At 40.2% G+C, this 15,195-nt stretch overlaps 2 protein-coding genes across 18 annotated transcripts in view; one reads left to right on the top strand and one right to left on the bottom strand.

Annotated features, from left to right (window-relative positions):
- Positions 1 to 15,195, bottom strand: part of LOC101938687 (myb/SANT-like DNA-binding domain-containing protein 2) — a 98,333-nt gene that overhangs the window by 57,585 nt on the left and 25,553 nt on the right. The gene's annotated exons all lie outside the window — the stretch shown is intronic.
- Positions 1 to 15,195, top strand: part of CAMSAP2 (calmodulin regulated spectrin associated protein family member 2) — a 163,595-nt gene that overhangs the window by 142,178 nt on the left and 6,222 nt on the right. For 8 of the 17 annotated variants that reach the window (XR_010589729.1, XM_008164300.4, XM_042840655.2 and 5 more), the window contains 6 exons: positions 3,101 to 3,183; positions 3,719 to 3,788; positions 5,666 to 7,880; positions 11,479 to 11,615; positions 12,572 to 12,792; positions 13,871 to 13,970. Coding sequence is in view for 16 of the 17 variants with exons in the window: in XM_008164300.4 (XP_008162522.2) it covers positions 3,101 to 3,183; positions 3,719 to 3,788; positions 5,666 to 7,880; positions 11,479 to 11,615; positions 12,572 to 12,792; positions 13,871 to 13,970 (2,826 nt within the window). In the remaining variant the exon portion in view is untranslated. The remainder of the gene's footprint in view (positions 1 to 3,100; positions 3,184 to 3,718; positions 3,789 to 5,665; positions 7,881 to 11,478; positions 11,616 to 12,571; positions 12,793 to 13,870; positions 13,971 to 15,195) is intronic. The other 9 variants (XM_008164303.4, XM_065554329.1, XM_065554324.1 and 6 more) reach the window with 3 other exon arrangements.

The following is a 15,195-nucleotide window of genomic DNA, read 5'->3' as shown; positions in this document are numbered from 1 at the left end:
TTCCCCTAAAGACAATGGGGCTACACCAGTGTATATCCAGTATAAGTGAGATAAGAATTGGAGCCCTGGTCAGGGATGTCCTTTATAAATTCCATAAAAGACAGCAAATGGCTTCACTTATACTTAAAATATTGAGCTTTGTGCTACTGTATATTAATATGGAGGCAACTTTATTTACATTATATTTTAAAGAAAATGTTAGCTTAAAACTGAATCAATAGCAAAGAGAAGGAAGTATATAGCTTGCAGTTATAAAAAAACAAGAGTTGAAGCCCTTCATAAGGGATTTATCTCCACTCTGACAGAGTTCTTCAATGACATAAGCACCTTTGTTACACCAAACAGAATTCCCCACATTGGATAAGAAGAGAATCTGTCTGTGTAGATGATTTTGGCTTCCAGAGTGAAGAGGATAGATTGGAATCTCTAAGATAGACATTTGAATTCCATTTGTAGAAGGCCCCTAGAGATCTCAGATCTTAAAGGGCTTTACTTTTATTACTATCATTAGGACTTCAGAGTTAAGTATTGCCTGTAAGCTGCCCCAGATAGGTGCCTTGACACACATGCTGAACTTGTAGTAGGATCTGTTTCTTGAGACCTGTTCAGAGCTGTAGTACAAACCATCATCAACATTGTATATAATGGGGTAGCATATTGTTCTAGTTCATCATTGCAACAATAGTTTTATTGTCTCTGTAAAGATCAAGTATAGTTTTTGTGTTGGAATATTATGAGCCCACTAATTGATTATCTAATTGTAGGGTCTCTTGTTTTTATCATCAAATGCAGTACTTTGGTATGATAATAGTGCACAGCACTTCATAGTAAATAAATAGATGGCCTCTCCCCAAGGAGTTAGGCTTATAATGCTAGAAAATTAATAGCGCGTGCCAACATCAGGCTTTTCCTGAGTGGATGATGTGATTGGGATTTAAGCAGATGGATTTTCTTTCTGATGGACAGAATGTTTTACAGATCTTTTCCCAATGAATTTTTTTTTTAAATAATATACAGGCACTGGAGTATGGAATAGGCATTTTTTAACTGAAATCTAAAATAAGGGTAAAAACCTCTATGCCAGTTATCCACTGCTTAGAGAAATCTGCAGAAATAATCAAATAGGAATTTTTATTCAATTTTCTTATGTACCCATGGAAAATGCTTTATTTATTCATCCATATTTTCCATTATCTCACAGTAATGTCCTTCTCATGAAGGTTATTTAGATGCCAGTATACACTACACATTAGGCAAAAATCACGAGAGCTGCAGATTGTGCCTGTGGTGCTGGGTTGTCTTTGTCTTATTGCTAGTCATGTGTTTTTTTAATTAAATAATGAAAAAGTGGTTGTAACTTTTGTTGTATCGCATTACATTAAAAAAGCAAGTTGCAAAAATCTATAGAGGTATTTGTAAAGAGCTTATCACTATAGTATGTAGGAGGCTGAAATAAGGCATTATATAAATAAATTAGATTACATGTCAGCTCTATTGAACTGACACAACACAATAAAAAAATGTTTTGAAGTATGCTTTTTTGTTCAGATTAAACACAAAAAATAGTAGCATGTAACCCTTACAGTTTGATTGGGAATGTGTACTCACCAGAGGTGCTTCCCCGGCATCTCACACCACCACCAACTGGTCCTGTAAGAGGATGGGCTCCAGAGTTAAAAACAGTTCTTGGCTGTCGGGGAGAATGGATCCTCCGCTTGCCTGCTTAACATTCTTCTCCTTCTCCTCAACAATGTCCTCCTCATTGTTGCTCCACAGACATGTCACCCAGGGCGCCTGGGAAGTATCCACAGAGCGTTTTGGGGTAGTGTCAGGGTCACCACCGAGAATTACATGCAGCTCCTCATAAAAGCGGCATGTCTGTGGGGCCTCCCTTGTCTTCTGGTCCGCTTGCCAAAGCTCCTTTATTTTCATGCAGCACTGCTGTGTGTCCCTAGTGTAGCCTTTCTTCCCCATGCCCTCCGCAGTCTTGGCATAGATATCAGCATTTCTTCTGCTGAATCAGAGCTCTGCCTGCACAGACTCTTCTCCCCACACAGCAATTAGATCCACCACCCCCTGTGTACTCCATACTGGAGCGCGTTTGCAGCCTTGAGTCTCCATGATCAGCAGTTCTGGCAAGCTCTCCATGCTGATCAAATAGGAAATGAAAATTCAAACGTTCCAGGGGCTTTAACAGGTGAGCAGCTCTTTCCTGTCTAACTGGCTGATGTGCAGTGAAATTGAAAGTGCTCTCCAGAGTGCTCAGAGCAGAGCACTGTGGGACGCCTCCTGGAGGCCAATTCATTCAAATTACACAATGCAATGTCTACACTATCCCCATGTCAACCTGTGGATGTGAAATCAAGTACTACATCTCTTGCGGAGGTGGAGTACAGAAGTCGACTTTATAGGCCACTTAGGTTGGCGGAAGGGACTCGGTAGTGTAGACACATACATTGGAATGGGTTACCTAGGAGGTGGTGGAATCTCCTTCCTTAGAGGTTTTTAAGGTCAGGCTTGACAAAGCCCTAGCTGTGATAATTTAGTTGGGATTAGGTCCTGCTTTGAGCAGGGGGTTGGACTAGATGACCTCCTGAGGTCCCTTCCAACCCTGATATTCTATGATTCTATGATTACTAGATCAACTTAATGCAGTTTATGTTTGCCTAAGTTTGTAGTGTAGACCAGGCCACTGTATGCTGTGGACATCAGGAAACCTCTATCTTTACATTATGTGCTGTAGTGTGTGTTGCCAAGATCAAACCTAAAGAAGTGACCTTCATGTGAAGAACATTAGCATGGAATAAGTGAAAAGACAGATGTTTGTTGGTAAAACAAACATTTTCAGTAGACATTTCTGAAAACTACAGAAAAGCTTTCTATTTTAAATTCTGTGCAGGTTTCTTTTGGCTCTAGTGGTGGTAATTAATATGCTTGTACTTTTTTTTTAATAAATTAATAATATTTCAAAAGCAAAATTACATTCAGCTGTATTCCTTCACACAAAAAAATAAATTACTTCTTGTACTGTCTTAATATACAAAGTTTGGCTGTATTCTTCTAATGTGGCCTCTGTCTATTACTTTGTTTTGCTTTACAGTGTGGAGGGTCCAACTTTTACACCATCTCATCAACTTGTGCCTGTTAGGCATACACACCATCAGCCTTATTCAGCTGCTCCAGGTAACAGCATAGCACTGGGTTTTTTGGATAAAATATTATCTATCTTGTTTTGTTGATACTCTTGACATATATCTTGTTGCAGAACTCCCACTGACTTCCGTGGGAGATCCACACATGGATAGCTTACAAGGTTGGGTCTATAACTCAAGACAGTGGTTTTTGTAAAGACTTACTGGCTGTATACGTTTTATGAAGTTTGGTTTCCACTCTAAGTGGAGTATGGCTTTCAAGTTATTTATAACATAATTAATATTGTATTCAGTAATAAATTTACCTTTATCTCTTTACTGAGTGATGGGTACTGTGTGCATATGATATAATTCATGTATATGATTGCCATACTCGTGTTTACATGAAAATAAAGATCATTTTACATAAAAACAAAAAACCTCCAAAAATTTGATAATTTACCATTGAAATATTCAAAACAATGAAAGCAACTGATTTGCTGAACTAACTTGTTTATTTTAAAATGATTTTGTATTTCCATAAGTTGTAACTTAGTTACATTATATTCTATTTTAATTCCAATTAGGAGTCATTAGAAGATCCACATCTATGTCTTATGTGGATGGATATGTAGGGACTTGGCCCAAAGAGAAAAGGTAAGTCATCATTACGTAGAAGCTGGTTTAAGAAGTAACTATGGATCAGCCACTAAACAATACTGAACTATATTTAACATAATTTGGACTTTCAGAAAGCCTTTGACAGGAGGCTTTTAAGTAAACCCAAGTCATCACAGAGTAAGAGGTAAAGCAATATCATTGAGTAGAAACTAGCTAATAGAAAAGAAAACATAGGAATAATTGGTCAATTTTTCAACCTGGTGAAAGGTTAACATTGGGGTGCTCCAATATTTCATATTATAACTGGTGATGTTAAATATATGTTAAATATATTTGTCTGCACACAATATACTTAAAGTGCCAATAGAAGTCACTGAGATCAGGAGCTGAGTAGGATTTTTTTTATTAAAGGTACTTTTCTATGGATAATGAGAATAGGCTGATGAGAGAGGATTTTAGAACAAAATAGAGGCGATATAAACTCTTACGTTGTAGGTATAAACCATCACTGTATGGCTTCTTGTACTTTCCTTTGATGTATCTGGTACTGGCTGTTGTGAGAAAGGAAGGATGCTGGATTACATGGACCACTAATGTGATTCAGTATGACCAGTTCCTGTATTCCTAAAATTCCTTAATTGTATTACAAGATTGGCAGGAATATTATTATTTTCCCTCTGAAGTTACCCAAAATGAATAAGCATATTTTTCATATGAAAATACAAGTTGTGACAGACCCAGACCAGTGGGGTACAGGAGTCTGGTAGAGGGCAAATATACTGGTCACTGGATGAGTATTTTTCTGTTCCCTGAGTGATCAGAGCAGGGGCTGCACTAGAGTAATCAGGAACCTGCTAGAACCAGTTAAGGCAGGCAGGCTAATTAGGACACCTGGAGCCAATTAAGAAGAAGCTGCTAGAATCAATTAAGGCAGGCTAATCAGGGCCCCTGGGTTTTAAAAAGGAGCTCACTTCAGTTTGTGGTGCAAGTGTGAGGAGCTGAGAGTGAGAGGCGCAAGGAGCTGAGAGTGAGAGGGTGTGCTGCTGGAGGACTGAGGCTGGGTCTACACTACCCGCCTGAATCGGCGGGTAGAAATCGACCTCTCGGGGATCCCGATGGGACGCGACAATCAATCCCCGAATCGACACTCTTACTCCACCAGCGGAGGTGGGAGTAAGCGCCGTCGACGGGAAGCCGCAGAGGTCGATTTTGCCGCCGTCCCTACAGCGTGGTAAGTCGGCTGCGATATGTCGAATTCAGCTACGCTATTCGCGTAGCTGAATTTGCGTATCTTAAATCGACCCCCCCCTGTAGTGTAGATGTAGCCTGAGGAGCACAAGCGTTATCAGACACCAGGAGGAAGGTCCTGTGGTGAGAATAAGAAAGCTGTTTGGAGGAGGCCATGGGGAAGTAGCCCAGGGAGTTGTAGCTGTCATGCAGCTGTTACAGGAGGCACTATAGACAGCTGCAGTCCATAGGGCCCTGGGCTGGAACCCGGAGTAGAGGGCGGGCCTGGGTTCCCCCCAAACCTCCCAATTGACCTCGACTGTGGGTTCTCCCAGAGGGGAAGGTCTCTGGGCTGTTCCCCAACCCACATGGTGAATCTCTGAGGCAAGAAAATCCGCCAATAAGCGCAGGACCCACCAAGATAGAGGAGGAACTTTGTCACAAAGCATACATGTGGTTATAATTTAATACAAGCAATTAGAACAAACAATAAAAGCATGAGCCTGAATAAAATGTTATATTCAATTTAATTTTGTATTTTCATAATGCTAGCAAATGAAGCTAATCATATCTCATTAGTACACTTAGCCCTACAATTTTAGATTGTTTTTTCACATTAATATATGTTTGTTCATTGTATTAAATATGAGTTGTTTAACAGCTTTCTTTATTTTAATCCCATTTAGATCTTCGATGCATGGAGTTTCATTTGACATTTCTTTTGATAACGAAAACAGTATTCAGACATCTACTCCAAACAGAGGAATTACTAGATCTGTTAGTAATGAAGGCCTTATGCTAAATATCAACCGCATGCCCAAACATATTAGGAAAAACCTGTCCTTCAAGCCAGTAAATGGAGAAGAGGAAACTCAAGATATTGAAGAAGAAAAGGACATAGTATCTCATATCGACCCAAATGCAGCATCTCTTAACACAAATGAAAGGAATGCCAATGAAAACAGCCAATACAAGCTTCCAAATGGAGCTCCGCAAAACAGGGTAGTTATGGATGATTTTGGCAATCAGATTGAGACTCCAAGCATTGAAGAGGCTTTGCAGATAATTCATGATACTGAAAAATCCCCCATTGTTATCCAGCCAGACCAAATTACAAACGGGTTCTTTCTTCATAACCAGGAAATTAGCATCTTAAATTCAAATATTAAACTAAATCAGCCTAATCCTGATATCATTACAGACACAAAAGTTGCCCTAAGTCCTGTGACTGACAATACAGAAGTGGATACTGGAATACATGTTCCTTCAGAAGATATTCCAGAAACTATGGATGAGGATTCTTCTTTGAGAGATTATACTGTAAGCATGGATTCTGACATGGAAGACCCACCTAAATGTCTTCAGGATTATGATATACGAGCTAGCAACCACAGAGAGCTATTAAGTCCCTGTCCAAGCTCAATAAGTACCAAATCGCAAGCTGGCAGCAGTGCTTCTTCAAGCTCGGGAGTCAAAATGACCAGCTTTGCAGAGCAGAAATTCAGGAAACTGAATCACACAGATAGCAGAAGTAGTGGAAGCAGTTCTCAGAAAACTACCCCAGAAGGCTCTGAGTTGAATATTCCTCATGTTGTTGCTTGGACTCATATACCTGAGGAAACACCTGTCCCTCAAGGAAGAGACACTACACAGTTGCTTGCTTCAGAAATGGTCCATCTTAGGATGAAGCTGGAGGAAAAGAGGCGAGCCATAGAAGCACAGAAGAAGAAAGTAGAAGCTGCTTTTACTAAGCAGAGACAGAAAATGGGAAGGACAGCATTTCTTAATGTAGTGAAAAAGAAAGGTGATGGAATATCACCTCTTCGAGAAGAAGCAGCTGGAGCTGAAGATGAAAAAGTATTCACTGATAGTAATAGATTGAATGAAAAAGACACACAAAAACCAGTTGAACAAATTAATAAGACTGCAGAGGTAATAAAGGAAAGTGCTGAAAATTCTCAGGCCAAGTGGTTAAAGTCCCCTAATACACCTATGGATGCTGAAAAGCAATGGAACTTAGTGAGCCCCGCAGAAGAAACCTTAAATGAAGGGGATATTTTAGAATATACAAAATCTATTGAAAAGCTAAATGCTTCTCTACATATCCTACAGCAGGAAATGCAACGCCTATCCCTTCAGCAAGAGATGTTGATGCAAATGAGGGAGCAGCAGGCCTGGGTTATTTCACCTCCTCAGCCTTCACCTCAGAAACAAATCCGAGAGCTTAAGTCTTCAATGAGGCAAACAGGACTGTCATCTCCTATTGCACCATTTGCTTTGGAACCTCCTCGCCCTACTTATCAATCACCACAGTCTTCTAATAGGAAGAATGCCTCTCTCCCCGTTAAAATGCAAAGGACTCCTAGGCCAAATGAACTGAAAATAATACCTTTTAATCGCACCTTAACTGCTCCACGGTCTGTGGATAGTCTTCCTCGTTTGAGAAGATTTTCTCCAAGTCAGGTTCCCATTCAGACTAGATCATTTGTATGTTTTGGAGATGATGGAGAACGTATCTCTGAACCTCAATTAAAAAGAAATCTTTTGAAAGAAGTCAAAACTACAGAGGATGGAGCAAAAGAACAACAACAACAAAAAGGTACTTTGGAAGAATGTGAGCAAAAAGTGAAGGAAAAGGAGATTAAGCCTTTTGAATCTAAGGTTTCTGAAGTATTATCTCAGCCCATCACAGAAACTGTCTGCCTCACCCCAAATGAAGATCAGCTAAGCCAACCTGTTTTGCCAACACCGATTCCTAAAACAGCTAACCTAATTGAAGTTTCCCTCTCAGATTTGAAACCACCTGAAAAGGCTGAAGTATCTGTTGAGAAATATGAAGGTGAGAGTGATAGAGAACAATTCGAGGATGACCAAAAAGTGTGTTGTGGATTCTTTTTTAAGGTAGGTGAACTAGAACAATGCATGAGTCTATTGTAGGGTTACCATTTGTCCGGATTCTCCCAGACATGTCCGGCTTTTTGAGTTTAAAAATAGCGTCTGGGGGGAATTTGTAAATGTCCGGATTTCCCCCCCACCCCCCATGCAGAGCGCGGCACGGCTGACAGGGCAGCCAGCCGGATCAAGCCACTAGCACGGGGTTCCGGCAGCCAGAGCCCTTCCTCCGCTTCCCCCTCCTTTCCCCTGCAGCTTCAGATCACTCCCCTCCTCTCTCTCTCTTCCTCCCCCCCCCCCCCCCCCGCATTCGCAGATCGCTGGCCATTCACATCGGGCCTTTAGCAGTCTGGAGCTCCTCCCCTGCTGCCCAGCGTGCCGCTCAGCAGCACTCTGCAAGGGCAGGAACCCGGCCATGCACTCTGTGGGGGAGCGCGGCAGGCTCTGCGTGGAGCCCGACACGCTGTTCTGAGCGGCACAGTAAGGGGGCCAGGGGGTCGGAGAAGGGGAAGGGGGGTTCTGGAGGGGGCAGTCAAGAGACAGGGAGAGGGTTGGATGGGTCAGGAGTTCTGGGGGTGGGGGCTGTCAGGGAGTGGGGGTGTGAATAAGGTTTTGGGCAGTCAGGGGTCAGGTAGTGGGTACGGTCCTAAGGGGGCAGTTAGGATGGGGGGGTCTCAGGAGGGGGCAGTCAGGGGACAAGGAGCAGGGGGGTTGGGAGTTCTGGGGGGGCTGTCAGGGGGCAGGGGTGGGGAGAGGGATCAGAGCGGTCAGGGAGCAGGGGGGTTTAGATGGGTCGGGAGTGCTAGGGAAGGGGTCTGTCAGAGGGCGGGGAGTGGTTGGATGGGGTGTGGGAGTACCGGGGGTCTGTCGGGGTGGGGGTGTGGATAAGGTTTTGGGCAGTCAGGGGACAGGTAGGGGGTAGGGTCCTAGGGGGGCAGTTAGGATGGGGGGGTCTCAGGAGGGGGCAGTCAGGGGACAAGGAGCAGGGAGGCTTAGGTAGGGGGTGGGGTCCTGGGGGGCAGTTAGGGGCAGGGGTCCCAGGAGGGGGCAGTCAGGGGACAAGGAGCAGGGGGGTTAGGGGTTCTGAGGGGGGCAGTCAGGGGGCGGGGCTCCCACCGTCCTCTTTTTTTATTGTTGAAATATGGTAACCCTATCTATTGGAAACACTTTATTTTTTCAAAGGGAGTCTTTTATTTCATAGATGACTTTTCAATAACCACTTTCCACTGAGGCCAACTGCATGTAGTGATTAAAAGTGTGTCTCAGCCTTTGTGACTCCTGATTGATTTGGGATCACAGGGACTGTCAAAATCTGCCAGCAATTTTCACCACCTCTTTCAATTCATAAAGTTGAAAAGATGTTTGGGGATTTTCGGAGGAGGGGAGTATATTGAATATAGGCACACTTTTTTTCTTTTAACACAAGCTTTAGTGTCCACACATAAACAAATTTCTTTCATGTCCTTTATCTCCTGACAAACAGTTCTATAAGATTTTGGAAATTTCTTCTCCTTAGAGTACTCTGTGTATTTTAAAAGTGTCACATTTTATATGTGTAGTTAAAAAAATGAACATGTTGTATACTAAAATACTTATGTGTAGGCAGAATCTTTTAATCAAAATGTGCATTTTAAAAAGGCAGTTTGGATGCCGAAAGCCACTACTGTCTTGAATGTAGGCTTCAAAATTTTTCTTGCATTACACAAAATCTTGCATTGCACTGTTTGAATACCATATATTTAAAGTAATACCGAATTGAGACTGCCCTCTCATGGCCCAGGAGCACAGTTTTAGCATATTTTATTCCCTTTTCCATTCATCACTGAAACTGCTCCATCCACAATATGCATGCCCTATCTCCCTCTGGAAACCAATCCATGGTGCTAACAAAAGATACTGAATTGGCCAGCAGAGATTGCTTTATGTATTGCATAGTCATATGCTCCTCCTGGAAAATTGTCATCGTCTCCACATGCACAGCCTACAGTTAACTGAAAGTGAAACTCCTGTGTTCATTCCTGCACCCCTTGAGTTTCATACGATAGTGCCTTGGTTCCTGTTATAGTACAACTATACAAGCTAACTTAGAGTAATAATGGCAAACCTTAGTATCTCCTGTTTTAATATGCCCTGAATTCACCATTTGGAAAGAAATTAGAATTATTTGCATTCATCTGATGAGCAGCAATTTGTGCACATTCTTCAAGATCTTTCCCATTACAAATTCTGTTCTGTTTTTGGTTGTTGTTTTTTTAAAGAGTTTGTGAGTGTGTAGAGTGCAATGTAAGACCCCAGTCCTGCACTAAGGTCCACTAATATGGACACCTCCACTCATGTGGAATCTCATTGAAGCTAATGGGACTCTGCAAGTGTTTGTGCCGTTGGATCTGAATAGGATTATGTAACTGCAGGAGATAATGTGAGATGGCCTTTAATTTAATTTAACAAATATAAACCCCCTGTAGTATGTCAGAAAAAGTAAATACTGAGTTATTTCTTATTTCCTTTTTGTGGTATTCTTATGCAAATGTTTAGATTTTTGTTATTATAGAAATAAATCAGTTGGGCCTCAATTCTGCAAACAGGCACTGAGGACCTGATTTACAACCCATTGAAATTAATGAAAATACTCCCATTGACTTCAAAGGGCTTTGGATCCAGACTCCTGAGTTTAGTATGACTACTCAGTGCATAAACTTAAGATAAGCACGTTTTCAGGATTGGTGCCTTATTTTATGCTTTAGTCATCCTCACCTGCATTCTGCCTGTTGACCATCTTTGCTTACATTCAAAACCTCAGAGCAGCTTTCAGTGAATTTTGAGTAGACAGCCCCTTTCACATAGATGAACTGAAAATCTGGGACATCTGAAATATGATGAAAGAAGTTCCTAAAGCACCAATACATCATAAAAATAACCAAGACTGTCACTTTAGCTGTGCAGCACTTGACAAGTTCAATGCATTATATGAACATTAATAAAATTTCTTAACTAGCTTTCTAGTAAGGATATGTGATATAAATGACAGTAACACATTTTTTTAATTAATGTTGGGATAAACTTCATAATGCCCCCCCAATCAACCCCTGGTTGCTCTTTTCCCCTTTTGTTTTGGAATGGAATGAGATCTTTGAAGCTTTTTTGTCTTCAAGGGCAGAGAGATGTGCTGCTGATCTAGCTGGGGGGTGCCCTCATAAACAGGTCCCAGTGACTTAAGTTGGAGGCAGCTGTTCGTGTCTCCATGTGCTACTCCTCAAGTGGACGTTTCCTCCTGCTATGGTTTGATAGTTAGATCTGTATAGGTTTCACCACTTTAGTCATTATCTCCATTGTTGATATAAGTGAAGTATAAATACTTCTTTGACATAACTAAATAATTTCCAAGTGTGTACTGGTACGGTTTTGGGGGTTGGTTTTGGAGGTTTGGTTTGGTTTTCCATAGGGTAGGGGAAAGATATTGGAAGATTTTTCAATAAGGATATTTAATAGATTATATCAACACAATCTAAAAAATGTAGACTTTTAGTGACCTGAAGTATACCATATGCAGAATCAAATTATCTTAAAATCTCCTAATCTATTTCTTCCTAAATATTGTTGCTACTAGGATGATCAAAAGGCAGAAAATGATATGGCAGTGAAACGGGCAGCATTACTGGAGAAACGGTTGAGAAGGGAAAGAGAGACTCTACTTCGAAAGCAGCAGCTAGAAGCAGAGCTAGAACATAAGAAGGAAGAGACAAGGTAAAGCTAATTGCATATTCTAATTGCAACATAAGCAATAATAATATACATGAGAATCTTTGCTATGGCAAAAATTGTAATCATAATGCAATGAGGTCTCCCTTCTTTGTTTTCCACAACAAATCCTTTTTCCACTGTGAGCCCAATACTTTATTTAAACCAATTGATTTCAGGGAGTTCTGGTACTGGCAAACTGAGTTAAAGACTAAGAGGATATTCTGTCTTATCTATTCACAATTCCACTTGAATGAAAGAATAATTTTTCATATGTATTTGAGGGTAGGGTTTGAACCATACTATACAAGTAGATAACCTTTTTCATCCCGTTATTTACATCTACAGTGGGGATGAAAAGTTGATCCTCTGTTGATGTAAACTGGCAAATTTATATCAGCTGCAGATCTGGACTCAAATCTTCTGATTTCCCTGATACAATTTAAAACAGGTCCAAAATCTATGGTGAAAAGAAAGACAAGCTCTCAATAAATAAATGGGGGGAGGGATAGCTCAGTGGTTTGAGCATTGGCCTGCTAAACCCAGGGTTGTGAGTTCAATCCTTGAGGGGGCCACTTGGGGATCTGGGGCAAAATCAGTACTTGGTCCTGCTAGTGAAGGCAGGGGGCTGGACTCAATGACCTTTCAAGGTCCCTTCCAGTTCTAGGAAATGGAATATCTTTATTTATTTATAATGGAAAACTTTTTTTAAAACAATTAAATCCAAAAATTCCACAATCTGAAGTATGGTCTTAATTTTTCCAATAATAACATTCAAGTGTGTTAAGTTTTTAAACTGTTTGAAAACTGAGAATAGACCAGTTCATCTTACTTGTATACGAGAACTCAAAGATTCTGGAATAGCCATTTTTTCCCCTGTCACTAGTATTATGGTGGTTACAACTGCTAGTCTTTTTACAAAGGAAAGTTTTCTACTAAAACTTTATTTCATGATTTCTTAGGCGCAAGTCAGAGGAAGAACGTCAAAAGAAAGAAGATGAAAGAGCACGTAGAGAATTTATTAAGCAAGAATATATGAGACGGAAACAGCTGAAGCTCATGGAAGAAATGGATACTGTAATAAAGCCACGCCCACACTCATCCAAACAAAAAAAGCCACGTCCAAAATCTATTCATAGAGATCATATTGAATCACCCAAAACTCCAGTTAAAGGTCCACCAGGTAACAAATATCGGTGTAGAAAAAGAGTCTGTTCATGCTAAAACACCAGCTTGAATTGTGGTACTAACTAAAATATGCATAGATTAGCCTCATGCTAAACTGATGTACAATTTTTGAAGCTGCATGTGACTGAATTGGAAAAAGTAGAATTTACAAATGGAAGCTAATGATGACAAATGTTGCTGATATATTATGCATGCATGCATATAAGAAGAAAACACAAAGGTTTGCTAGATGAACACCAGCAAAAGCACTAATGTCTGGCACGATTTTGTGCACGCTCATGTATTCTTTCCAGCCACTAACCTCTTCCTTGCACCTGTAGAGCTAAAAACGAGTAGAACATTTGGGAGATGTGAGATTAATAAATAAAATGGTGACTATAAGGTAAGAGTCCTTAAGCTGCTGCTTCATCATAGACAAAAACTAAAGTACATCTGAAAGGTTACCTTTATGTTCTGGTGTGTTTTTATTATGACTACTTCACCTACTTGCCTGACTTAGTGCATGTGTAGTTGTGATCCCTGTGAGAACAGTCCTATGGAAAAGTGTAGCATGTCATTAATTATTTAATAATTTAGAATAATGATTTCAAAGAAAATATTAACAATTTACAGATAGAGGAAAGTGCAATGTCCTCATTTGTGTTTTTAGCAGTAAGGTTTCCATATCCTTCACTGTCGTCCCATGTGTGCTGTGTCATGGCTGGTTGTTACCCTCCACCTTATTTCAGTGCAATTCAAAATGCTCCATAACAATCCATTCAAATTTCTAGTTTATAATGGGAAATTAATTCCATTGTAACTAGACCTGCTTTGCTGATTTTGCACCTTTAATCCCATATTTCAGCTCTATATTTCACATTTATGCTTAGCCTCAGAAAACTCCAGATTCAAATAAGTTCCATTGGTATTGTGTCTGTAAATACATGGATTAACTGTGCGACATATGCATGCAGGCATACTGTATATAGAAATAAGAACACTTATCAGTTTCCCTCTGCTGGTGTTGTGTCTAATGAACAGGCTCTTTACTATTTGCCTGCTTTTTCATGAATTTTAACTTTGTTTTTATCCAGGTTCACAACTTTATCGTGTTTTTTCAGTATCTAGTCTCTCATTGGCATCACTGAACACAGGAGACAATGACAGCATGCAGTCAGGCAAGAGAACACCAAGGTAAAGCTGCAATAACACCTTTATTTAATATAAATTGGTGTTTATCTTCAGAAAACTGGCATACATACTAAAATGCTTAAAGTACCAAAGTTGCATATTTTATATTCTGACAACTGATACTCTTTCTTGATCTGAAACACTGATCCTTCACGCTGTCGGCTGATGAAGAACTGAGTTATGTGTGTTAATTTTCACAAGTGCTGCTGATTGTGCAGCTGTGAATGAGTGCAAAAGTAAAATCCAGTGGATGTGCTATCAGTGCTATCTCTTTAATTCACCTCCTTGAGATTTGGACTCAACGTATAGATTCTTTGTTCACATGTTGTCAGTTTATATGCCATAGTACTTTTTTGCTGATTTGATAGAGTTGTGTTCTTTGTTTTTCTTAGTGGCTGCACAAAAGTAGTCAGGAGCTCACCAGAATTTAACTGGTATTTTTTTCACCAGCCTAGGCTGAATACCAGAATTTATTGTGAGTTAAAAGCCAGTGTGGTGTTTTCACTTGAAAATGATATAATGAAAGATTGAATTAAATAAACAGAAGTTCATACAATTACATTCAAGAAGAGAGGAGAAGAAAAAAAAGGAAAGGTAGTTATTCCGAGGCTCAGATCAGACTTAACCCAACTCTATCCTGTATTTACTGCCACCGTGCTTTACTTCTCAACTGTGACCAGCCCTGTAGCTTTAATGAGCTGCTGCCTCACTTTTCTTCATGCTTTGAGCACTGGCTCATTGCTTGTCACAGTAGTGCATAAATTCTTTTAATTAAATGTATTGTGTATTTGACATCTCTTGAAACTATTGGTTTTATTTGAGAGGAGGTGTACTGTAACTATATTTAGCTATTCTACAGAAAAAAATAAAGCCTTGTCTACAATGGGTTTATTTACACCAGGTTAGCCACATGGATTTACCTGTACTTGTGCAAAACCTTAGTGCAGATGTGCTGCACTGAAGTAACAATGACTGGTACCCATGCATCTTACTGTGGCTTCAGATGTGATTCAGAGCTTGAGTTTCAGAATGTTGTAGAATCCAGTAAAAATTGATGAGAGGCATGGAATTTTCAGGATAATTGATTGTATTTTATTTTTGGTTGGGGTAGGGAAGGGGGGGAATTGCCATAATTTTCTCCTTTTTTCCTCATGTCAGAGAGTTAAAGGTGTTTTTTGGGGTTTTTTTTTTTTTTTTTTTTGAGGATTGTACTGTGTGAATTTCATAA

The sequence above is a fragment of the Chrysemys picta genome, chromosome 8, assembly GCF_011386835.1.
Source record: "Chrysemys picta bellii isolate R12L10 chromosome 8, ASM1138683v2, whole genome shotgun sequence".
NCBI lineage: Eukaryota > Metazoa > Chordata > Testudines > Emydidae > Chrysemys > Chrysemys picta.
Note: the sequence above shows the minus strand (reverse complement) of the source record. Positions and strands in the feature narration are given on the sequence as shown.